Source organism: Myotis lucifugus, unplaced genomic scaffold, assembly GCF_000147115.1.
Source record: "Myotis lucifugus unplaced genomic scaffold, Myoluc2.0 scaffold_7, whole genome shotgun sequence".
In the NCBI taxonomy this organism is placed as follows: Eukaryota; Metazoa; Chordata; class Mammalia; order Chiroptera; family Vespertilionidae; genus Myotis; species Myotis lucifugus.
In genome coordinates this window covers 8,700,499-8,726,921 of record NW_005871055.1, presented here as the reverse complement: position 1 = coordinate 8,726,921, position 26,423 = coordinate 8,700,499, and the positions used below count along the sequence as shown (strand labels likewise).

Genomic DNA, 26,423 nt, shown 5'->3' with positions numbered 1-26,423 from the left:
ACACCGACACCTCCGGCTCTCGGGCGGGGCGGGAGGTAGAGAGGAGGGGTGAGGGAGGGGTCGCCGCGGTCTAAGAGCGACAGGCAGCCGAGGAGTCAGTGGTCCCTGCGTGATGGCCGCCTCGGTGTTCTGCTGCCTGCGGTGCTGCAGAGACGGCGGAACGGGGCACATTCCTCTGAAGGAGATGCCGGCCGTGCAGTTGGACACGCAGCACATGGGTAAGGACCCTCCCTTCGCCAGACCCAACGGCCCACTCGGGGTCGGGCGCCGCTGACAGGTCCGGGGCGTGCGGGGTCGGAAGGACCACCTTCGGCCCAGCCCCGCCGGGCGCCGCCCCCGCTCCTCCCCCAGCGACGTCGCCCCGACCCGGTTTGGTGTCGCGGACCTCCTCCCTCCGCAGCTCCTGTCATCGGGAGGTGGGTGCGTGGACCTGCCCATTTTCACGGGAATTTCACAGGAACCTCCTGGAGCTGCCGCCTGGAGGCTCCGGAGGTCCCCTGGCGAGGGGCGCGGAGAGCGGCGTGGGCTGCTACAGCGCCCTGCTGCCGAGCTCCAGTCAAAACCCGGACGTTTTCAGGGTGCTCCAGGTCCTACCCCGCTCCTGCCCTGACTTCTCTGCAGCCGTCATTTATAGGTTGGAGCTTGATCTCTTGGAAGTGATTTTCCTTTCATCTTCTAAAGTCAAAACGAGGCAAATTGCCGGAGCCTGACCGCGTCTGGGGTCACACTCTGCCATTTCAGCTAACACCTCTCTTACCTGACTCCTTAGTCACGGTTCAAGGTGGTGTAATCTCACTAGACTGGCCTGCTCCCAACAGGTCAGGCTATTGCAGAATAAAATAGCACTTTGCTCCTTTGCATCTATGTGTTTTCCTCCGATTTCAAATGGGCATATAACTTCTTATCTAATATTCTTCCTCTCCCTCCACATTATTTCTGTTCTTGGACTTTTCCCACATAGTTCATGCTTCTGGAGTTGGGTTCTAGAAGCAGGTATTTCCCACTATAATTATTTCAGAGTAGTGTCTTTTTGTGTATTATTGTATTCTAAGTGCACTTATGCACTTTCTATTTTCCCCACATCTCTCATTGGCTAAAGGACATTGCATTGAAATAACAAAGGTGATTCTTAGGTGCTGGGAACACAGTAAAGGATAACCATATGTAGTTCCTGGAACTTAGGATCAATCAGCTTTAGCTCTTTTTATCTACTGCCAAAATCCTGATTTGCTGCAATTTGCTCCTGGGAGCATTCCTTTTCTCTGGTCTCTTCTCTATGAAGAGCTGGTCAGTTATACTCATTCCACTGACTTTTTCAACATCTGCCCAGCAATTTCAGTAGAATAATGTCATCTCCAAATTTTCTACCTGCATGGAGATTTTCTCTTAACCTTTCTTCCATTAGGTTCAAATTCTTCAATCACAAAAGACATTGGATTTTAGAAACAGAATAACATGAAAGAGAGGAAAGGCATGCTGTGTTAATACATTTCAAGCATAAATTCATCTTCCACTGAAAATATGAGAAGCACACTGAGCAAGTATGAGTGTATTTGGGTATGTGAAAGGTTGTATTAGATAACCTAAAGAAGGTAATTGCTTTTTTTTTTCTTTAACAAAATAGCCTGTATATTTCACATCCAAATGAATGTTTTCTCTTTCAAAGTTGTCACTTATTTTGGTGATATTGCATTGCTTAAAACCATTTTGAGTTCCTCTATTGGAATTTTCTGTGGCATAGTTTTTGTAAATGTTTGCATTTTTTGCCATATCTTTTGCATTAATTGTGAATTGACTTTTTAGTAAGAGCTGTTTTCTAAGGTATCTAAGGTAGCTACTTTGAAAAAGATGCCATATATTTGAAAATGTTCCATGTTTCTTAAAACATACTCTTTAAAAAATCTTTATTATTGAGAATATTACAGATGTTCTCTTGTTAACCTATTGCCCTCCTCCACCCAGTCCCCAACCTGCCCCAGGCTTTCACCACCCTATTGTCTGTGTTCATGTGCAATGCATATCTATACTAATAAAAGGGTAATATGCTAATTAGAGCGGACATCTTCCGGATGACCTTTCGCACGTCCTTCCAGACAAAGCCGCAGCTGCTGTGAGGGCCGAGGCGCGGCTGCGAAGGGCCCAGGCTCAGGCCGGCAGTGGCAGCAGCAGCGGGGTAATGAGGGTGGTGCCTTCCCCTGATCCACCAGGTCGCCTCCCACAGAGGGAGACCAGACTGTGGCTTAGGCTGGGGGCTGAGGCAGAGGTGGTTAGGGGCGATTAGGCCGGTAGGGGAGCAAGTTAGAGGCAATCAGGCCGGCAGGGGGGGCAAGTTAGGGTCGATCAGGCCGGCAGGGGGCCAAGGTAGGGGCAGGCAGAGGGGCTAGGGGCGATCAGGCAGGCAGGCAGGCAGGCAGGCAGGCAAGCAGTTAGGAGCCAGCGGTCCCAGATTCTGAGAGGGATGTCCCACAGGGATCGGGCCTAAACTGGCAGACATCCCCCGAGGGGTCCCAGATTGGAGAGGGTACAGGCCCGGCTGAGGGACCCCCTCCTGCATGAATTTTGTGCACCGGGCCTCTAGTATGCATATAAGTTCTTTGGTTAACCTCTCCCCCCCTCCCAATTTCCTCTGAGATTTGTCAGTCTGTTCCATGTTTCCATGCCTCTGGTTCTATTTTATTCATCAGTTTATTTTGTTCATTACATTCCACATATAAGTGAGATCATGTGATATTTGTCTTTCTCTGACTGGTTTATTTCGCTTAGCATAATAACCTCCAGGTCCCTCCGTGCTGTCTTAAGGGTAATAGATCCTTCTTTTTTTACAGCTGCATAGTATTCCATTGAGTAAAGGTCCCACAGCTTTTTTATCCACTCATCTATTGATGGACACTTGGGCTGTTTCCAGATCTTAGTATTGTGAATAACACTGACATGAACATAGGGGTGCATATATTCTTTCTGGTTGGTGTTTTGGGATTCTAAGGATATATTCCTAGAAGTTGGATCACTGGGTCAAATGGCAGTTCCATTTTTAATTTTGTAAGGAAACTCCACACTGTTTTCCATAGTGGCTGCACCAGTCTGCATTTCCACCAGCAGTGTTCTAGGGTTCCTTTTTCTCCATATCCTCACCAGCACTTGTTTGTTGCTTTATTGATGCTTTATTCTGGCAGGTGTGAGGTGATACCTCATTGTCACTTTAATTTGTATCTCTCTGATGATTAGTGATGTTGAGCATTTTTAATAAGTCTCTTTATTAAGAACCATTTGTATGTCCTCTTTGGAGAAGTGTCTATTCAGGTCCTATATGCCCATTTTTAATTGGATTGTTTGCTTCCTTTTGTTGAGTTGTATGAGTATGTTATTTACTTTGGAAATTAACCCCTTATCAGATGTATCATTGGCAAATATGTTCTTATATACAGTGGGTTTCCTTTTCATTTTATTTTATTTTATTTTATTTTAATATATTTTATTGATTTTTTACAGAGAGGAAGGGAGAGAGATAGAGAGTTAGAAACATCGATGAGAGAGAAACATCGATCAGCTGCCTCCTGCACACTCCCCACTGGGGATGTGCCCGCAACCCAGGTACATGCCCTTTGACCGGAATCGAACCTGGGACCGTTTAGTCCGCAGGCCGATGCTCTATCCACTGAGCCAAACCGGTTTCGGCTCCTTTTCATTTTAATGTTGGTTTCTTTTGCTGTGCAGAAGCTTTTTAGTTTGAGTAAATTTGTTTATTTATTTTTCCTTTATTTCTCTTGTCCTCCTAGATAATGTGTCAATGAAAATTCTGTTATGTGAGATGTCTGAGAATTACTGCAAATTTTTGGAGTATTTGTTCTAGATCTGTGAAATATGCCTTTGGTATTTTAATAGGGATTGCATTGAATCTGTAGATTGCTTTGGATAGTGTGAACATTTTAATCATGTTAATTCTTCCAGTACGTGAACACGGTATATACTTCCACTTGTTTGTATTCCTCTATCTCTTTTTTCACCATCTTGTAGTTTTCTAAGTACAGGCTTTTTATTTTACCTCCCTGGTTAAGTTTTTTGTTGCAGTGGTATTGCTGTTGATCTCTCCCTTCAGAGTTCTCCAGAAGTTTATTTTATATATTTAGGTGCTCCTATATTGGGTGCATATATGTTTACCAGGTTTATATCCTCTTGTTGGATCAATCCCTTTATTATATAATGTCCTTCTTTGTCTCTTGCTATGACCTTTGTTTTAAAGTCTATTTTGTCAGATATGAGCATTGCTACCCCAGCTTTTTTATTTACTTGTTTCTATTTGCATAGAAATTTTTTTCCTATCCTTCACTTTCATCCTGTGTGAGTCTTTTGTTTTGAGGTGGGCTCTTGTAGACAGCATATATATGGGTCATGTTTTCGTATCCATTCAGCTACTTATGTCTTTCGATTGGAGCATTTAATCCATTTAAATTTAAGGTTATTCTTGATAGGTACTTATTTATTACCATTTTTATTCTTTATGCCTATGTTCCTCTGTTTCTTTCTATTTCTTCTTCTTCTTCTCCCAACGGTCCTGTTAGCATTTCTTGATGTGCTGGTGTGATAGTAATAAACTCCTTTTAGCCTTTTATTGTCTGGGAAGCTCCTGATTTCCTCTTCAATTTTGAATGATAGCCTTGCTGGATAGAGTAGTCTTGGTTTCAGATCCTTGCTTTTCATTACTTTGAAGTATTCATGCCATTTCCTTCTGGACTATAGTGTCTCTGTTGAGAAATCAGCTGACAGTCTAATGGGAACTGCCTTTTATGTAACTGACTGTCTCTCTCTTGCTGCCCTTAAAGTTCTTTCTTTGTCTTTAATATTTGCCATTTTAATTATGATGTGTTTTGCTGTGGTTCTCTTTGTGTTCATTTTGATTGGGATGCTCTGTGCTTCCTGAACTTGTATAACTTTTATCTTTGCCAGGTTAAGAAAGTTTTATGTCAATATTTCTTCTAATAGGTTCTCAATCCCATGCTTACTTTCTTCTCCTTCTGATACCCTTATGATACAGATGTTCCTCAGTTTCATGTTGTCCCACAGTTCCCTTACACTGTTATAATGCGTTTTAAGTAATTTTTCCTTTTGCTGCTCTAATTGAGTGGTTTTTTTCTACCTGTTTTCTAATTCACTGATTTGATCCTCAGCTTCTTCTAATCTACTGTTGATTCTTTCCAGGGTATTCTTTATTTTAGCTATGTCATTCTTCATTTTCAGTTGGGTCTTATTCATGGTGTCTATATCTGTTTTCATGCTCATATAGATCTCATTAAGTTGCTTGTAGTTCTCACTAAATTTTTTGAATATCTTTATAGCCATTACTTTGAACTCATCTGATAAATTGCTTGCCTCTGTTTTACTTAGTTGTTTTTATGGCAATTCCTCCTGTTCTTTTATTTGGGACCTATTTCTTTGTTTCCCCATTTTTGCCATTTCTTTGTGTGTGTTTTCTGTGTATCTGATGAGTGCTATGTCTCCCTGTCTTGGTGGGGTGGCCTTCTTGTGGGACCCAGTGATGTACTAGGTGTACCAGTTAATAATGTGGATTTTTTTCAATAGATGGAGTTACACATATGTTAATATGTATGCAATTTGATATGTATGCTATTTTGTTGTATTGACAGCAAGCTTCAAAACTTCATATGTCAAATTTGCTGAAGGTGTTAACTTCATAGATATTTTATGCTTACATATGTCAAATTTTGTGCCAAAAAAAAAAAGAGCCTTTGCTGGAAGTTTAAATTCCTTACTTTATTTTGAAGAAAAAGTTATTGTATACTTTGGGAAGCTTATGTGCTCCATCTCCAGATACTTGTGAATGCTGGTTTAAACGCTTTTAAAGTGATGACTTCAATGTGAAAGACAAAGAATGTCCAGGTCAACCAAAAAAGTTTGAAGACCAACAATTACAAGCATTATTGGATAAAGATGGGTGTCAAACTAAAAAACAACTTGCAGAAAGATTAAACGTTGTTCAGCAATTTCTGATTGTTTACAAGCAATGGGGAAGATTTTAAAGGAAAGAAAATGAGTGCCACATCAACTGAATGAAAGACAAATGGAAAACTGAAAAGTCAACAGTAAAATGTTGCTTCAACAGCACGAAAGAAAGTCTTTTTTGCATCGAATTGTGACTGGTGATGAAAGGTGGATTTATTTTGAGAATCCCAAATGCACAAAATCATGGGTTGATCCAGGTCAACCATCAACATCAACTGCAAGGCCAAATCGCTTCAGAAAGAAGACAATTCTCTGTGTTTGGTGGGATCAGGAAAGTGTGGTATATTATGAGCTTCTAAAACCAGGTGAAACGGTTAATATTTATTGCTACTGACAACAAATAATCAATTTGAACCACACTTTGATCGTGAAATGACCAGAATGTGCCAGAAGACACAGCAAAGTAATTTTGCTTCACGATGACGCACCATCACACACTTCAAAACCAGTTAAAGACACATTAAAAGATCTTGCCTGGGAAGTATTAACCCACCCGCTATATTCACCAGATCTTGCTCCTTCAGATTACCACTTGTTCTGATTGATGGCACACATACTTTCTGAGCAGCACTTCAAAACATACAAAGAAGTGGAAAATTGGGTCTCTGAATAGTTTGCCTCAAAACAAGAAAAGTTCTTTTGGGATGGTATCTCCTAAAAGATGGGGGAAATGTGTAGCTAGCGATGGACATTATTTGAATAAAGCACTTTTGATGTTTCTCTTGAAATTATCGTGTTTTCTTTGATTACAAAATCTGCCATTATTAACTGGTACACCTAGTATTCTCTTTGATCTTCTGAGCTAGGTGCTCTAGGAATGACCCTTGTATGGATTATGTGGGCTATCCTGTGGAATTTGGGTCTTGATTGTTGTTGTTGTCCCATTTGTTGGTGGGCCCAGCCCTCAGGCTTGTTGACTGTAAGTCTCAACCCAGCTACATCATGCCAACTGTTATACAGGTGCTAAAACAAAACAAAACCAAAAAGACAAAACCAGAGCTAGCCAAAAACAACATGAAAACAAACAGCCCCAACAAAAAGTCTAAAAAACAAACAATACACACACACACACACACACACACACACACACACACACGAAAGGATATCAGAAGACACAGGACCAAAAGAATTAGAGGAGAAACTAAAACAAAAAAAGAGAATATGAAAGCAAAGAAGGAAGAGACCAGAAATAGGATAAGTAGAAAAAATAAAAGAGAGGAAAAAAAATGAATGAAATAATAATTTTGGAAAGTAATAATACTGAACAAAATAAAATATAGAATAGGAAAAGAAAAATGGGAAAAGAAAAAACTGAATTAAAAATAAAGAGAATGAGAAAAATAGACTAAAATGAAAGCTAGCAATAAGAGAATATAGAAGAAGAAAAAAAAAAAAGAGGAGAAAGAGAAAACCAAACCAAACAAAAACGTTTGGATCTGCTACTTGTGGAGCTTGCTGGATTTTGCTCCAATATTGTTGGATCTAGTCCTTTGGTGTGTAGGTGCCAGGCCTCCAGGGCAGTTCTCTGGTGCAGGCCAATGTGAGCTGCTGTCCCTGCCTGGCCCTCAGCAACCTGCCTGGGCAGATCCCCAGTAGTCTGGTGGACAGGGCCTCTCTAACCCAGAAGTTGCTTCTGCTTTGGGACTTGGCCCTTGAATAGTACTTTCTGAGCTGCTTTTCCTTCCCCCACAGAACTGGGCTCTCTGGGGGTATCCAGTCACGGTCTGGATGGTTCGACAGATTTGCATTTGGGGTGATGTCTGTAGCTTGTAGAGGGGGCGGGCAGGTGCTTCCTCTGCTTCCAATCCCTCAGCTCTGCCTGGGTCACTGGTGTCCCTTGTTGCCACCCCAAGCAGGAGGGAATAAAAAAAAAAAAAGAACCAGCCCTGCTTATCTCTCTAATCTTTCAGCATGACTGGCTCAATGCTCTTGCTGGGCAGGGCTTCTGCCCAGGCTTCCACCAGTCCAGATATCCAAGTCCCCTGCGCCACCAGGCCCAGCCACATGGGTGCATATTTCCAGCCCAGAGCTGTTCCACAGGTGGGGGAAGGAGCTCCTCTTTGCCGGAGGTGTGGAGGATTACACCTCTTTCCCAGAGTACTCTTACTGGCCCTTGTCCTGCTCTCTGCGGAAAGTTCTTTCAGAGAATAATCAGCCCCTCAAATTCACTGCTGAGTGATGGGCTCAGACCCCTCTGCCAGTCATGAGTTCTGCTGAGTGGCCCCTTCCGTGGACACAGATTAGGGCGAGCTCTCCTGGCTGGTGGTGTAACCAAGCACTCGCTTTTTGCCTGGGACAGTGCTGTCTGAGTCCTCCCCACCCCGCCACCTCCGGGTGGATCACATCACCACTGATTCCCACTGTCGGATGCTACGTGGGCTCCCCTTCCCTTCTCTGTTGCTCGGTTTGGGGATCCCTGTGTGGGGCTGAGACGCCGTGCTCCCAGTGGCCAGGAGCTGTGCTGCCACACCTTCCCTCCAGCTTCCCAGCTGTACTGCACAGCTGCACAAGTTGGCTCACCCACTCATCTTCCGTCCCCCCTCTGCACTTCCCACTCACAGTATTTCAGATCAGCTATTTTTCAGCTGGCTTTTCAAGTTGAACATTCTGAATTTTAGCTACAAGTCTGGTCCAGTGCTCAAAGCAAGCAGATGGAACTTCCTTAGACTGCAGCCTTCTTGACCTCCCTCCTTAAAACATACTCTGATTATGTTTTTATGTGCTCTGACTGTATTCAAATTGGCCTTGACTTTCTAATTAATAAAACTGTACAAATTACATAGATCCTAATCTTTGTACTAAAAGAAATGGAATACATCTAAAATATAATTCCCTAATTATTCACAACACTCCAGCGTGTTCCTTGAATATATTTATCTTTTTATATAAAATATCTCAGTACCTAGCAGAATGCCTTGGAGATAAATGATATTGAAGTTAGAGAATAATACCATGTTCAGAGTTGGTTCTGTGGTTCTGACAGTAGACTGTATTGTATTGAGGGTCTTCTGATATTTCTATTAACTTAGCACCTTAGGATGATATCCAAGACAGTAAGCTGTCTACTAGAGGAGCTTGCTATTAGATGATTTTAGTATGTATGGGAACCACAGAGCATTGCTGGTTAAGAAAAAATGCCATTCATTCACTTAATTCTTTGAAATGTGTTTTATTTAAAATGCTTTTAGTTACAAGTAGTAAAAATTATAACTCAGAGTTGTTTAAACAATCAAGGAAATTTATTGGTACATGTAACTGAAAAAAGTACAAAGGCAGCACAAGCTTCAGGAAAGACTGCTGCCAAGGACTGGGTTTCTTTTCTCCTCTTCTGGAGGCCGGCTTCCATGATAACTTGCAGCAGCTCCCTGGGCTTCCTCATTTAGGTCCAGCAAGAATGAGAGAGTGTCTTTATCCCTTTGTTTTCTGCAGAAGTCCTGAGACTATCTTTGATTTTACTGGCTTAGGTCATATAACCATTTTTCACTTAATCACTGTGGCCAAGAAATATGGAATGCATTGATTGACTTAACCTAGGTCAAAGCTGTACCCCTGAAGCCAGAGATTGAGTCAGCTTCCTTGGAACTGTTTTGAACTCCAGAGGGAAGGCTGTTGGGAAAGGGAAAACAGATGCTACATGTTCACCGCAAAGTGCTTAGCAGAGCATATTTATTCATTCATTTCTATATTAGTTATTTGCTGAGCATCTGCTAGATGCCAAGCACTACATGGTCTCTACATCAAGGAGGAGTTGGGTCCTGGGTGCTCTCCAGTTGAAATTGCTGGTGGTATATTTTGCAGCCAGATGTAAATTATTTATAAAGTTACTCAGAATTTGGAGTTTAACATTTATGATTAGAAACAAATGGATGCTAGTGAATTTTTAATAATCATATAATAGGATCTTAGTTTTACCTTATTTAGGAGAGTGTGGTAGAGTCTGAAAATTTAGAATTGTGATTGAGGTTGAAAATTTTGCATTTCTATTACGTATTTATCTCAAATAATTTTTGTTTAAACATGAATTCAATAGTGAGTTAATGTGATCATTGCCACCTTTTGTTACTATGCCCTAGTTTTATTTAACGCCCTTAGAAGGAGTCCTATATAATTCCAATAGCCAAATCTTCTTGGCTTTTACACTTACTACTGGCCACAGATCTTGGGAGTCACATGCCTCAGTGCTATAGTATATTTCTTACATATTAGAATTAAATTAAGTCTCTTCATGTTCTCTTATATACATTCTTAATTGAGATTTGGAAAAGAATTGGTATTGAGGTCACACTGCAGTTTTTTTCTCACAGTCTCATCTATCAAATGTTATTTGAGCTAAACTAAAAATTTCCATGAAAATAAAGTGCTTTTAATGATGTTAAAACCTTTATTACATATTTGCAATATGATTTATAGTAGCTATCTTATAAACATTTTTAAAATCCTAAAGTTAGCATTTTTCAGTGTTACCTATTTCAAGAACAAAGATGTATGTTTCTTTCCATATTCCATGTATTCTTCAGTTCTTCCTTGACTAATGCTCTAGCATAGTGCTTTGTACTTAGTAGATATTCAGCCAGCTTTTAGTAGATTGTTTTAATTCATCTGGATTGAATTGAAAATTATACTAATTTACCAGTTTCTAAGTGTTTATGCTTTTATTTAAATTAAGAGATTTAAGAAATCAAATTGATTTGTTGGCTAAAAATTAAAGAAAGTTAGTTTTTTTATTTTTAAAGTATCTTAAATATTCAGCATAATTCAGGGTTTGGACCTGTCTAATTAAACAAGATTTGTAGCTACAAATGAATATTAAATATAAATATTCTCTCAGGAAAAAAATAGTGAATTAAATACTTACATTATTTCCATATTTTAAAGTATATATAGTGTACTTTTTTGTTGTTGACCAAGAGCTAAAAGTGAAACAGAAATTAACCTTGATTGTTGGATAAGAAAATACAAAACTTTACACATTGTCTGCATTTTTTATTTAGGAACAGATGTTGTTATTGTAAAAAATGGAAGAAGAATATGTGGAACAGGAGGTTGTTTAGCCAGTGCACCTTTACATCAAAACAAAAGCTACTTTGAATTCAAAATCCAGTCCACAGGTTGGTATAATGGTACTTTACTAGTATAGTCCTAATTGTTTTAAATATTAGGAGTAATTTTCAATATATGAAAAAGATTAATGAGGTAGTAAAAAAGCTCTAAACTCTTACTTAGAAGACATTTTCTTCCACCTCTTCTTTGTGTGATTCTGGTTTAATTAGTTAATTTAGTTTAATTAGATTTAGTTTTCACCTCTATAAAATGGGATTAATGGAGCTGCCCTTCCTTTCCTTCTTCACATGAGCTAGAAAGTGGTTTTTTTTTTAAATATTTTTTAATTGATTTTTTAGAGAGCGAGGAAGGGAGAGGGATAGAGATAGAAACATTGATGAGAGAGAAACATCATCGATTGGCTGCCTCCTGCATTCCCCCCCCCCGCCCCCCCGCCAGGGGATCGAGCCCACAACCCGGGCATATGCCCTGACCGGGAATTGAACCAGTGGCCTCGTGGTTCCTGGGTCAATGCTCAACCACTGAGCTACACAGGCTGGGCTATGAAAGTGTTTTAACAACAGGACATACTAGATCATTGTGAGGCACTAGCATTATTATTAATATAACTAATTATTAATTTGCAGCTAGGTGCACCATTTCCTTTGGTCAAGCATATAAGGTATAGACTCTTACTGTTTATTTTAGGATAAAATCAATCTTATGATCCTGAGTTTTTCTCTTAACACTTATTAAGATACCCTGATTCAGTATTATCTGAAGCAATCAGCAGATAGAGAATTCTGATAGAAGTCTAAAGTCTATGCTTTCTTTAAAAATTTATAGTTTCTTGAATTGTATAACAATTTTACATGAGTATTATAATAGTCAGCCTAAGCCCAAAAGGTTTTTAATTCACTGATTCAAGTATTGGATAAGAAAATGATTTTATACTTTATGAATAATTTTCTCTCCATGATATTGACTGGGGCATATGTTATTTGTCACATATTACTATATATAGATGAAAAAATTAAAGATAGTAATTTCCCACTTCTCAGAGATAGTGCTAGAAATAGAACACCCAGGCCCTTTAAATTCAATGTGTAGCTTCTTAAAAAAATCATTTTAGAGAAGAAGAATGAAAATAGCTCATATATTTTTTAATATTTACTCTGTGCTTTACTTACACATTATTTTAGTGTGTAAGTGGGCCTAAACCAGCAGTCAGACATCCCCCGAGGGGTCCCGGATTGTGAGAGGGTGCAGGCTGGGCTGAGGGACTCCCCCCCACCCCCATGCATGAATTTCGTGCATTGGGCCTCTATTATATTATAATAACTTTGTGAGGTAAGTACTGTTGGGATCCATAATTCACAAGTGAGTAAGCAGAGAGAGGTTAAGCAACTTACCCAAGATGACATAGCTACATCAGGATTTAAACCTAGGTGCAACTCCAAGGCCCACTCTTATCTCCTAGGCTATGCTATGTCTGCAGAACCTACTGTAACTTGCAAACTACTTTTAAAACATTTTTTTTAAAATGAAGATTCAAAACAATAGTTCAGTATATTTTTAGGAATATCATTATATTTTTAGGAATCTGGGGTATTGGTGTTGCAACTCAGAAAGTTAATTTGAATCAGATTCCTCTCGGCCGAGATGTGCACAGTCTGGTGATGAGAAATGATGGAGCTCTATACCACAACAACGAGGAGAAAAACAGGCTGCCAGCCAACAGCCTTCCACAGGAGGGAGACGTGGTGGTGAGTTTTCTTGAGGAGTTGTCTTCCACTGTATATTATTAAACTTGAACTGCTTTCAGTATATGTACTTTGCCTGGGAGTTTGTGGTTTGAATTCCAAAGCACAGGGATATATCTAATGAGGTGGCACATTTTCCAAAGAGAGCACTTGGTGAAGATGCTGCCGCCTTACTGAACTGTCTGCTTTCTACAGCTGTTGCTGGTGAGGGATATCAGTGAGCCCTTATTTCCATTCAGGAGAGTTAATGACAGATTGGCTGCTGATCAACATTTCCTGCTTCTCTAACATCAGCGAAATCTTGGCCCACAATTTTAAAAGTTCACTCACCCGGAGTAGGCATTTCTGCAGCTGGAGATCTCAGAGAAAATTTTGACATTTATTACTTAACTAGAGATTTGCACGAAGAGATTCGTGCAATAGGCCTTCCCTTCCGTTGACTGCTGGCACTGGTTTGCCTCTGGCACCTGGAACCCAGGCCTTCACTCTGGCCGGGCTCCGGCCGGAACCGGCCCCGGGGCCATCCGGCTTCGCTGCTCCGGCCCCGGGGCCGTCCGGCTTCGCTCCACCGCTTGGAGCCTACGTATGCAAATTAACCACCATCTTTGTTAGGTTAATTTGCATACTCTCCTGATTGGCTGGTTAGCATAGCGAAGGTATGGTAAATTTACATGTTTGTCTATTATTAGGTAAGATTTGTTATGAATTTCTGTTAAAGAATAACAACATTTTATTAGGAGTGCTGGTCTTCATTAAACTAAATCTTATTAAACTTACTTCACTATCAGAACCTTCAAAGAAATGGGCTTGAAATCCCAAGGCTTTACTGAAGCTGCCCTATTGAAAATATTAGCCAAAGATCCCTTCCTGTCTTTTTCAGATACTTCCTCTCAGATGGTGTTATCCAAGAACCTTGTACACTGAGTTCAGGCTGTTAGCTCTTGTTTGAGAACAGAGTTCTTGGTTCTCCTTTACCAAAAGTGCCCTTATACACAGAACTGTGAGTTCCTGGCTCTGGCACCAAGTTGAAAGGAATCTGTAAATAATTAGGGAAGGTTTCTAATAATAAAATGACACAGACAAGGTAAAGTCAGGTTATTGAATTAAAGAAATACACAGTATTTTGGAGAGAATGAAGAAAGATGTGGAAAGATTTTTAATTATGGTGTGATCTCTTTTCTGCAATTCAAAAAATATAAAGAACACTTGGTTTTTAAATAGGTAAATTGGTAAAGTGTTTTCCCCTTGAGATTGACTAAAGAAAAAAGAAGATGAGAGACAAACTTTTTTAAAAAATCTGCTTTCCTCTTTTGTTTTGAATAGTTGGTTCTGTATTAGTAGTCACTGCCAGGTGTTCATAATATGGAATACTGTTATTCAAATGGTTATTTCTTGAAAGAGAATCTCCAAGTCAAGTTGATGCTGCCAACCTGTTTACACTAAAAGATGAAATTCAAACATGAGAAAGGATAATCAGTAACAAATGTTTTTCTTTGTTAATGTACTGAACTTCTGTGTGTTATTCTTGCCTTCCTATTTCATTCATTGAGATGACTGATACCACAGATTGACAGATTTAAGAATGCCATTTTTTCTGTCAGCATTATTAAAACTAGACATTGATTTTCATGCCCATTTGAGAAAAGGAGGACTAAAAATGATGAAATATATGCAGAATCAAGAAAATAAGACATTACCCTGCCACATTAGTTCAAACACTTGAGAACAAATTTCGTCAAATTGCTCACAATGGCATAGGAAAAGTAGAATAGATTATAAGCAGGAAAAACATTCTCATATATGTAGAATTTCAGGTTGTACTATTCTCTGAGGAGAAATCAAGAAAAATAAGCTTTCAACATTTAACCAATGATTATATTTATACAATAATCACACAGTAACAATAGCCTACTACAGCACTAGGAAGGCATGCCTGAAACAGTTTATGACTATTTTTTCCTTTTATAAATAGTTTTGAAAAATGTAAACTAAATTCTAAAATTGCATTTTTTAGTTTAATTTTAGAGAAGTTGGGTAAAAATTCTATGCAATAATAAGAGCAAATACTTATCTAGCATTTATTATGAGACAGTTACTGTTTGAAGTGCCTGTCAGGGATTAAATTGTTTAATCCTCATAATGATCCTATGAAATAGGTAGTATTGTCATGACCATTTAACAGATTAGGAGAAGTTAAGTAACTTCTTGTACAAGGTGATTCCAGGGTTATAATACAGAAGACAGTTTAATATGAGTCTGTTTGCTAAACCTGCAAACAATTATTGATAAATGCACCATTATGTCAAAATCAAACCTAATTTCTAGATCATGTAAAAGGACAGGTTAAGTTTGAAAATATTTTAACCAAATGCTGCTGATGAGGTGTGGGGTTCTCACTTGCTGCTTCACTTCTTTCTTTGGTATTGGTATGTATTGAGATTTTGCCCTTATGCTATAGGTTATGCTGCCACCAGGTGGTGAAGGGTGCCTGGATTACCACTTGATCTGAATTGCTGTATTTCCTGTATTCCTCTAAATCAAGCATGTCAAACTCAAAGGCTAACATGGGCCAAATAAGGTTTAAGTTTATGGGGGCCGCAAAAAAACAAAAGCTTCAATTTTCATAGAAACATAGGTTTATTTCGATAGAGACATGCTGAATACAAAGGGCTGAGATAAATGAGTAATCATTAACATAAAATAATAGCACATTTTAATACAAATTAATATTTTTTCTTAAACATGAACTTACCAGATACTGAATAACTGCACAAATAAATGTAACACAAATAAACCTATTTTTCTTGTTCTCTGAAAGCGAAATATTTCCTGTTGCGCACACCAAACAAGTCAGTACAACACTGATGATGTGGCAATCGGCTGCTAAAATATTCACTGCTAGTATTAGTGGAGAGAAATGGTGCACCTGTGAGTAAGGTGCATAAGGGAAATGAATGCAACACAATTATAGTAATCAGTCATTAGCAAACATTATAGTTCGTTATTAATAATTATGTATAATAGGATTTTGTGAAAATTAAGTTATAAAATCTTTATTAAAATGTTTCTTACATACTGTTATATTGGCTGGGCCACAAAAATATTCCTTGTGGGCTGCATGCAGCCCATGGGCCGCAAGTTTGTCATGCTTGCTCTAAACAGAGTTAACACTGCTTGTTATGTAATTTCTGGAGGCCCCGTGCACTAGGGTCCCTACTGGCTGCCACCTGCTGGCCCGGTACTCCCTCCCTTCCCCCGGCCAGCCACGCCCCCTGGTCAAACTCCCAGTCGAGGGGACAATTTGCATACTACAGTGGGGCCTTGACTTACGAGTTTAATTCGTTCTGAGACCGAGCTCATTAAGGAGCTCGTTAACTCAAATTACTCTATCAACTCAATGCAAAAAATCAGCCGAGAGACAGCTGGTATCTCAAAAAACTCGTTAGTCGGGACACTCGTAAGTCAAGGCCCCACTGTATGCTTTTATTGTATAGGATGTTTTTTTAAAAAGTGAAAACAGACATTTTCATTAAAAAAGCTAATCCCAATTATCAATTTGCTTTATTATTATTATTATATTTAAACTAGAGGCCTGGTGCACAAAAATTAGTACCCTGGGGGGAGGGGTTCCCTCAGCCCAGCCTTCACCCTCTCACAGTCCGGGACCCCTCAGGAGATGTCCACCTGCCAGCTTAGGCTCGCTCCCCAGAGGATTGGGCCTAAGCTGGCAGTCAGACATCCGTCTGGCAGCCCGGGAGCCCTCGGGGGATTTCTGACTTAGCGCTGCCGCAGACGTGGGAGAGGCTCCCGCCACCGCCGCTGCACTGGCCAGCCATGAGCTGGCTTCTGGCTGAGCGGCGCTTCCCCTGTGGAAGTGCATTGACCACCAGGGGCAGCTCCTGCGTTGAGCATCTGCCCCCTGGTGGTCAGTGTGCGTCATAGTGACCAGTCATTCCCAGTCATTCCACCATTAGGGTCAATTTCCATAATACCCTTTTATTATATAGGACTAGGGGCCCGGTGCACGAAATTCGTGCACTGGGGGGGTGTCCCTCAGCCCAGCCTGCCCCCTCTCACATACTGGGAGCCATCAGGGGATGTCCTAGTGACGGGTTAGGACCACTCCCTGCTCCCCTTGGGGAGTGGGCCTAAGCCACAGTCTGGCCTCCCTTTGTGGGAGGCAACTGGGCTGATCAGGGGAAGGCACCAGTCCCATCACCCCGCTGCTGCAGCCACTGCCAGTCACCACAGCCACCAAGGTTTTTTCATCAACACGGACTCCAGTCCCTTCACCATGAAAAAATGACAACTTTCTTTAGGCATTTTCAAGATGTGTCTTTCATAGGATATGACATTTATTTATTATTTTTTTTATCCTCACCTGAGGATATGTTTCCATTGATTTTTAGAGACTGTGGAAGAGAAAGGGAAAGACAGAGAGAAACATCAAAGTAAGAGGAACACTTTGATTGGTTGCCTTCTGCATGAGCCCTGACCTGGGCCCCGGCCAGGGAGGAGCCTGCAACCTAGGTACATGCCCTTGGTCAGAATTGAACCCAGACCCTGCAGTAGGCAGGCCGAGGCATTATCCACTGAGCCAAACTGGCTAGGGCAGGATATGACATTTCTTAGCCCTCCAGCAGCGGACCTTTGTTTTTTTCGCCAGGAGTGTGGTGAAAAACCCTAGATCACCTTTTTGGATTCTTATTACCCAAGTTACTAAGAATATTACCAGTGGCATACAGGGAGCTTAGCCAATGAGTGGTCAAAAAAGGTGTTTCCTCTGTAGTTCACACCAATCTCCAGCTTGGCCCCCCACCCAGGCCTGACACCTCAGCCAGAGGCGTCAACCCCCATCACCCTCTGATCGCCGGATCGGCCCCTTGCCCAGGCCTGACACCTCGACCAGAGGCATCAGGGGACCCCCATCTCCCCCGATCACCGGCTTCTGGGTGGCTTCTGGGGCCGGTCTGGGGCCGGCCTGTGGCCAGGGATGGCAGCTTGCGCTGGTGGCTGCGCTGTGCCGCCCTGCCTGCAGTATGCAAATTAGCCGCCATCTTTATTAGCGGTTAATTTGCATATCGTGCTGATTAGCCAATGGGAGGCGTAGCGAAGGTATGGTCAATTACCATGCTTGTCTATTATTAGATAGGATACCTAAACTGAAATGAAACAAAGGTAGCTTGTTTATCTTTCTCAATATTCCTTAACTTTTAATAAATCATTGTTTAACCTTGGTTTTGCTAAGATTTGAAGAAAATATTTCATAGCCTTTAACACCATGACTTATCTGAGCCTTTGCTGTCTTAACTGGAAAGTGAGGGAGTAAAGACTAGATCATCTATGAGATCTTTTTCTACTCTAAGAAGCTTTTAAATTGGTACAATTTATCCACAGTCAGAAGTGGTTGCTTCTTGGTCTGTAATGATTTCTCTGTTGAAGAATCTCTGCTGTCTATTCTTAATTCTTCCAAAGAAAGCTCTCTTTCTGTCATCAGTCAGTAACTACTGTGCAAAGTTTTAAAGAGTATTTTAAAATTATATGCAAATTAAAAATAAGTATTGCAAAACCATTCTACATGGGTTTAAATCTCATCTCTGCTACTTTCCAGCTGTGCAGCCTTAGGTAAATTATTTAAACTTGGTGTGCTTTAGCTACTTCATCTGTAACATGGAGATGATGATAATACCTATCTTGTTGTGAGAATTAAATGAGGAAATATGAAGTGCCTAGAATAGTGCTTGGTATCTAAGTTTTTTTCCCAGCATTTTAATAATAATTGTTAATAATTGTGATTTATATTTTTACCATTTTTAATATTTTCTTTTCCTAGGGTATTACATATGACCATGTAGAATTAAATGTATATTTGAATGGAAAAAACATGCATTGTCCAGCATCAGGTATACGAGGGACAGTGTATCCAGTTGTTTATGGTAAGCTAAAATATTTCTAAATATTATTAGATATATGTTAACTTTTGCTAAAGGCTTTTTATAGGAAATGTATTCAGTAGGATAAGGAAGGATTTCCTGTATAAGTATTATAGTTTCTGTATAAGTGTGTCCTGCAAGAATTGGGGTACTTAAGAGATAACCCTATACCACTTAATTACTTTAATTTTTATAATGGAAAATATTAAATGTACCCACCAATCTTCAAACAATTATTGTAGCCAATTAGATTTCATCTAACCCCAACACTCCTATTGTTTTTCATCTCTCTCTCTTCATTATTTTGAGACAAATGCCAAAAAAATAAGGTATCTCTCTTTTTTTAAAAAAAGCCAGAATGCTTTTATCATTCTATTCTGCTTTATTTTTTTATATTAACAACTTTAAAATCAACAGGTACATGGTTTTAGTAGATCTAAAAGTATTTTATCATTTAACTACCTTACTTAAGTTCTTAGAATTGAGCCATAATGAAAACTAATTATTAACTTTTTGTAGTAATTTCCTAGAAAATTAACAATGTTTGGATGTCAGAAAAATAATAACAAATATAAATATTTAACAATATGGTAATAACTATCAGAGCCTGTGCTTTACTTTTTAATTAAGTTTTTTATTAGTCTTCTTTTCTCTAATAAATTATTTTTCAGTGATTTTACCTTCTGTATCTTTCCATGTAAAAGTGTTGTTGTTTTTTTAAATTCTCACCTAAGGATATGTTTATTGATTTTAGAGAGAAGGGAGAGAGAGAAAAACATTGATGTGAGAAAAACATCTATTGGTTGTCTCCAGGGGTCCTGACTGGGAATCGATCCCACAACCTTTTAGTGTATGAGTTGACGTTCCAACTGAGCCACCCGGCCAGGGCAAAGGTGTACTTTTAAACTCTATGTAGGTTAGTTTTCTTTCTATATTGGGTACACCTAAAAGCAATTCCTTCATTTACTTAAATAAATGGAAATGTAGCTTAATATTAAAAATCATTTAGCCTGAGAAATGAAATAAATATTACTAGAATGACTGAAGTATATAAATGAGTAGCAAATAAAATTATCACTGTAAATTGTTTATGTGATTCAGCATTATTTTTAATATAATAAAGTTGTAGGTAATAAATTATATATAGTAAGGTATCTAATCTAATAAAAGACAAACATGCAAATTGACCGTACCTTCGCTAAGCCTTAAGCCATAGCCACCAGCCAATCAGAGTGACTATATGCAAATTAACCCAACCAAGATGGTGGCTGACAGCCACGGAGCTGGAGTGAGCAGGAGGCTTGGTTGCTCCAGTGATGGAGGAAGCCAAGCTTCCCGCCTGCCGTGGCCAGCTCTGAGCTTAACTGAAGGCAATAAAGTTTTAATTATAGAAGATAAATAAACCCCAGATACCTGCTTTCAGCCGGCCGTGGCCATGAAGCTGAAGTGAGCAGGAGGCTTGGTTGCCCCAGTGATGGAGGAAGCCAAGCTTCCCGCCTGCTGCAGCCGGCTCTGAGCTCCACTGAAGGCAACAAAGTTTCAATTATAGAAGGTAAATAAATCTCAGAATAAAAAAAGAAAAAAGAAAAAAAGGAGAGGCTGGGAGCTTCCGTCACCAGGGGGGCTTGGCCAGCCTGAAAACGGCCCTCAGCCCCTCACCCAGACTGGCCAGGCAACCCAGTGGGGACTCCCCCACCCTAAAGGGGGTGTGGCCAGCCTGAAAATAGCCATCAGCCCCTCACCCAGGCTGGCCAAACCTCCATGGGGCCAAACCCTGAAGGGGGTGTGACCAGCTGCAAACAGCCATCAGCCCCTCACCCAGGCTGGCCAGGCACCCCAGCGGGACCCCCACCCTGATCCGGGACACCCTTCAGGGCAAACCAGCGGGCCCCCACCCATGCATCAGGCCTCTATACTATATAATAAAAGGGTAATATGCAAACTGACCCTAACAGCAGAACAACTGGGAATGACTGGTCACTATGACACACACTGACCACCAGGGGGCAGATGCTCAATGCAGAAGCTGCCCCCTGGCGGTCAGCGCGCTCTCACAGGGGGAGTTCTGCTCAGCCACAAGCTAGGTTGACGGCTGCCAGCACAGCGGTGGTGGTGGGAGCCTCTCCCGCCTCCTCAGAAGCACTAAGGATGTCAGACTGCAGCTTAGGCCCAATCCCCGGGGAGCAGGCCTAAGCCAGCAGGTGGTTATCCCCCAAGGGGTCCCAGACTTCGAGAGGGCACAGGCCAGGCTGAGGGACCCCCCCAAGTCGCACAAGATTTTTGTGCACCGGGCCTCTAGTGTTTTATAAATTGGAATTGATAAATCAGTGCAATTAAATATTTTAGTAGTCTGATACTATCACATATAAATGTAAAACTTAAGTTTCCTTACCCTTTGTTCTCCATCCCATTCCTAATTCTAGATCAATCCAGCCATTCATTTCATCTGTTCTTACATTCAGTCACTGGGGAGAGAAAAATTGTATAACACTGAAGAAAAGTGTCATTGCAAAGTTGACTTCCAGTGTAATCTAAGCTCTCAATATTTGTGGCAGTTCCTTTACATCTCTAAACATCCCAGACCTTCACTATGCTTCCTGAATTTCCTACTCAATTCTCTGCAGATGACCTTACCCTATCCTAGCTAATAATAGACAAACAGGGTAATTGACCGTACCTTCGCTACGCCTCCCATTGGCTAATCAGTGCGATATGCAAATTAACTGCCAACAAAGATGGCGGTTAATTTGCATACATAGGTTCCAAGTGGCGGAGCGAAGACTGAAGGTGAGCCGGAGCAGCGAAGACGGAAGACGGACGGCGGTTCCGGCTGGGGCCGCGAAGACGGAAGATGGAAGGCGGCTCTGGCCAGAGCAAAGGCCTGGGTCCCGGGTGCCGGAGGAAAACCGGTGCTCGCAGCCAGGAGAAGGGAAGGCCTATTGCACGAATCTCTTCGTGCAACAGGCCTCTAGTACTTTATAAAGAAACAGGCTATCAAGAGTTCCACCTTCCCTCCCTACCTTCCTGAAGCTTTTCTGGATCGACTCCAATCTTGCCTCCTTTCATCCCTTCTCAGAGGAAGTGGTGCCCTTCATGTTCGGAAAACTCATTCTGTAATCTAGACTTAAAACTCCCCAACTCTGGGACTTCACTTTTTCAGCTCTTCGTCTGTATCTCATGTCATCAACCTCTCTCTTCAATGCCTATAAGCATTCTGAATCATTGTCATCTGAACAACTATTCCTTAAACTCTACCCCCACTAGTCCTATGTTTATCCTTCCCGACATGGCTGCATTTTTTATAGAATAGTCTAGGGGTCAGCATACTCATTAGTCAACAGACCCAAATATCAACAGTACTTCTTCAAAATAGACTCGCCCAGGCCGAAAACCGACTTCTGCGCATGGGCCACCAAGTTTCAATCGCACGGGGTATTTTGTGGAAGAGCCACACTCAAGGGGCCAAAGAGCCACATGTGGCTCTCGAGCCACAGTTTGCCGACCACTGGATAGCCTATACCACTGTCTTTATTGTATCACTCATTTGTTCTTCAATCCAGTTTGGCTGCCTTTACCACCACTTCACTGAAACCACCCTTGTTAAAATCACTTATGACTTCAAGAATGTCAAATCCAGTACTTACCTTTTTTTCAGCATTTATTATGAAATATAAAATATTTAGTAATGTTCATTAAATATATCTGTGCAATTTGACAAGAGCTATAAAGTGATCATCCATGTCATTACCATAGTCAAGGTAGCCAACATATTTATCACCCTTAAAAATTTCCTCCTGCTCCCGTATAATCCTTTGCTTCTCCCCATCGCAGCCCCAACCAGGTAACCGCTGATCTGCTTTCCATCACAGTAGATTATCTTGCATTTTTAGAGTATTATATAAACAGAATTATTCAATTTGTATTATTATTTTGTCTGGCTTCTTTCACTCAGCATAATTATTTTATGATTGATTCGTGTTATAGCATTAATAATTCAGCTTTGTTTATTTATTTATTTATTTATTTATTGCCAAATAGTATAGTTCATTATGTGGAAGTATCACAATTTGTATTTCCTTTCATCTGTTAATGGATATTTAGGTTATTTGTAGTTTTAGCTATTAAAAATAAAAGCTGTTACTGCCCTGGCCAGTGTGGTTGCAGGTTCGATTTCTCAGTCAGAGCACACACCTAGGATTGGGTTCGATCCCCAGTCAGGTTACATACAGGTGGCAACCCATGGATGTCTCTCTCTCTTTCCCTCTCTCCCTCTCTCCCTCTCTCCCTCTCTTCTTCTCTCCTTCTCTCTTTCTCTCCCTCTCTTCGTTCCCTTCTCTTTGAAATGAATGAGCATGTTCTCAGGTGAGGATTGAAAAAATAAAATAAAGCTGTTACAAACATTCATGTATAAGTCTTTATATGGCTATATGCATTCATTTATTTTGGGTAAATGTTGGTAAAAACATGTACATGCTAAATAAGGCCTGGAGACTAGTTAACAGTATTTTATCAATGTCAGTTTTCTAGATTTAATATTGTACTGTAGTTATGTAAGATGTTTCCCCTGAGGACTTTATATTATTTTTGCAACTTCCTGTGGAGCTATAATTTTTTTCAAAATGAAATTTTAAAACAATGTTAATTGTAGAAAGTTTAGAAAATACAAATTGGCAAATAAGGAAAAATTAAAATTACCCCTAGTATGCCCTGGCCAGTATGGCTCAGTTGGTTGGGAGTCATCCTGTTCACCAAGAGGTTGCCAGTTCAATTTCCAGTCAGGGCACGTGCCTAGGTTGTAGATTTGGTCCCTGGTAGACTACCAATCAATGTTTCTCTCTCACACCAATGTTTCTCTCTCTCTCCTTCTCCTTTCCTCTCTCTCTAAAAAAAAATCAATAAAAAATCTTTTTTAAAAAATTACCCATAATCACACCCTTTAGAGATAATTATTAATAATATTTTGATGTATAGCCTTTCAGTGTTTTTGATAGATTTTGTTTCTTGTTGTGGCTATTTTTACCCAATAGGATCATGTTTTGTAACCTAGGCAGTAGATGTGTTTATTCTTTTTGCCTATTGATATTATGGTATTCTGAAAACAGTTTATTTTATAATTATGTATTCATACAAATTAAGGTGTTTGCTTCTAATTTATTTTGTCTTTTTCTATCTCTAGTTGATGACAGTGCAATTTTGGATTGCCAGTTCAGTGAATTTTATCATACTCCTCCACCTGGTTTTGAAAAAATACTATTTGAACAGCAGATCTTCTGAATGTATTTGTTTTTGAAACTTGTACTTCTGCACTGTTAAAAGTGTTTACCATTTAATAAAGCTTTACCTGACTTATAGATGAAAATATATTATTAAAAATATGCTTGTTAATATTGTTTCAGGAACCAATGTGTTCAATATATCACCCCAAAATTGTGATTTAAAGTACTTATGTTTTGTGATATGAAGTCAGCATTTTGGGCAGTTTATTTAATTCTTATTTAAGTAAATGTAACTATGGGTATGATTAACAGTATTAAGTTGAAATATGTATATATATTTAAAAGGGAATCTGTCTTATATAAATTATTTGTTTTGGTAGAGTTGGGTGGGTTTTTGTCATTTTGAAGTTTAGATCTCATTAACTATTTTAAGTTTGCAGTCCAATAATTTTGTGTCTCATGTTCTTTTTTATAGAGTATAACAAGTGACAGAGATTTATATTATTGGCAACTTCACTTTTAGCAATTTATTTACTGTGAGATGTATCATTTTCTTAAAATTTAAATTGCCTAGTTTGTTTGTATGTCTTTGCTTTTGATTTGCTTTGTGAAAAGAGATAAGTGTTCTAGTATTGAAGACCATTATGCTGTGTTACTTCAATTCCAGAGTAAGTAGTGGTGATTAGTGATAGAGTACACACTGGCAGACACTTAGAATAGGGATGCTTTAAACTTAAATGTAAATGAGATTATTCTTTTAGGGACTTTTATTTAAATGTATTTTTTTCTGTAAGGAATAATAAAATAATAGTAATTAATGAATATTCAGTACTATATTAAATACATTTTCTTCTGCTCTGTTAATTATACAGTAAATTCACTTCACCCTTAATTATTTCAGAACTTTAGAGATAAATGAATCCTCTTCATGACCCTAAGCCTTTACATAATTTTCAGCAAGAATCTTTGAGTTTATACCCTACTAACCCAAAGTAATCACTGTACACATCTCAGTAGAGTCTCCTTTTCAAATGAACATGCCAAGGATGCATGCATTTCACTCCTTCGATAACAAGGGATCCATATGTTGTACTAGAAAAACATGGGCATTAGAATCCAAGCTCTGAATTGTAGTTTTACCTCCTAATTCCATTATCTCCTCAGGCGAGTTTTTCAGTCTCTCTCAGCCAAGATACCCCATTTACAAAATAAATAATCATATTTTTAATAACATTTTATAACTAGTTAAATAAGGTAATATATGTAAAACACCTTAATCATCATAGGCACTTAATGAATGTAGCTTGCTTGTTGACTCCAACACAGTGGTTTTCATAGTGTGGTCATCAGCATCACCTGGGAACTTGCAGGAAATGCACATTCTCAGGCTCCACTCACTGAATCCGAAACTACTGGGGATAGTGCCCAGGAATCTGTGTTTGAACAGCCCTTCAGGGGATTTTAATACACACTAAAGTTTGAGAACCACTGCTCAAGAGAGAATTCTTTGAGAATGGTTGTCTACTATAAATTTTCTAAGGATTTAAGACAAACTATTTTTGACCTGTAGATAAGAGAATCCTGTACAGTATTTATTTTTTTGCTTATTTGGTAGACAAACACATGATATTGTGCTTTGAAAACATTGATATACTTGATTAACATTTATTAACATAAATCCCAAATTTTACCTCTGAAGGTTGTTCATATTGAAAATAATACAATAATTAATAAATAATAATACAAGAATAAACTGTTTCATGTACTCACAGCTGCAAACCTACTTTTGCCCAACCCTGTATATAGACCCGAACTAACTATAATATTTATGCATTTTTGTCTTTCTTAGTAATTTTAATTAATAGAGAATATGCTTACTTAAGAAAGTAAACTGAAATGACTGTTTGTTGTCTTTATAATGTTATCTACCTCTTAGTTATTTTTTAAAGCATACCTTTTTTTATCATCATATTCTTTTCTCGACTATCTTTTCTGCCTCTGATCATACAGAATAGTCACAGTACCAAAAATGATACATCAGTTATGTCAATGGAACAGTTTGAGGAAGACTAGATGTGTTTTTAAACTCTAGGTATCTAGGAAAATTACCTCCCAAAACCCTAACCTCAGTCTAAACTTGAGAAAAACATCATACACATTCCAGGGAGATCTTACAAAATACTTGAACAATATCTCCCCAAACTGTCAAGGTCACAAAAAACAAGGGAACTGGAGAGTATTATGCTAAATCATATAAGCCAGTCAGAAAAAGACAAGTATCACGTGACCTCACTTATATGTGGAATCTAATGAGCAAAATAAACTGATGAACAAATAGATCCAGAGATATGGGAGCATGCAACAGACTAAGGATTCTCAGAGGAAGAATGTGTGGGGAGGAGATTAACCAAAGAACTTGTATGCATATATGCCTAACCTATGGACACAGACAA

The 26,423-nt window shown here is 39.5% G+C and overlaps 1 protein-coding gene across 2 annotated transcripts; it reads left to right on the top strand.

Moving 5' to 3' along the window:
• Positions 1 to 8: 8 nt before the first annotated feature.
• SPRYD7 (SPRY domain containing 7) lies at positions 9 to 25,939 on the top strand. Of its 2 annotated transcripts, XM_006083551.3 has the most exons (5): positions 13 to 218; positions 11,010 to 11,126; positions 12,658 to 12,824; positions 18,655 to 18,757; positions 23,931 to 24,792. In XM_006083551.3, the coding sequence occupies exons 1-5, from the start codon at positions 113 to 115 to the stop codon at positions 24,026 to 24,028; spliced, it is 591 nt and encodes a 196-aa protein (XP_006083613.1). In that variant the 5' UTR covers positions 13 to 112; the 3' UTR covers positions 24,029 to 24,792. The 2 variants fall into 2 exon arrangements, with proteins under 2 accessions (XP_023604455.1, XP_006083613.1); XM_023748687.1 differs by lacking the exon at positions 18,655 to 18,757 and having other exon boundaries at positions 9 to 218; positions 23,931 to 25,939.
• The last annotated feature ends 484 nt before the right edge of the window (positions 25,940 to 26,423 follow it).

Coding starts and splice junctions, on each gene's coding strand:
- SPRYD7 (XM_006083551.3), top strand. CDS start 113: ATGGCCGCCTCGGTGTTCTGCTGCCTGCGGTGCTGCAGAGACGGCGGA. Junction 11,127..12,657: donor ATTCAAAATCCAGTCCACAG/GTTGGTATAATG, acceptor TTATATTTTTAG/GAATCTGGGGTATTGGTGTT. Junction 18,758..23,930: donor AGTGTATCCAGTTGTTTATG/GTAAGCTAAAAT, acceptor TTCTATCTCTAG/TTGATGACAGTGCAATTTTG.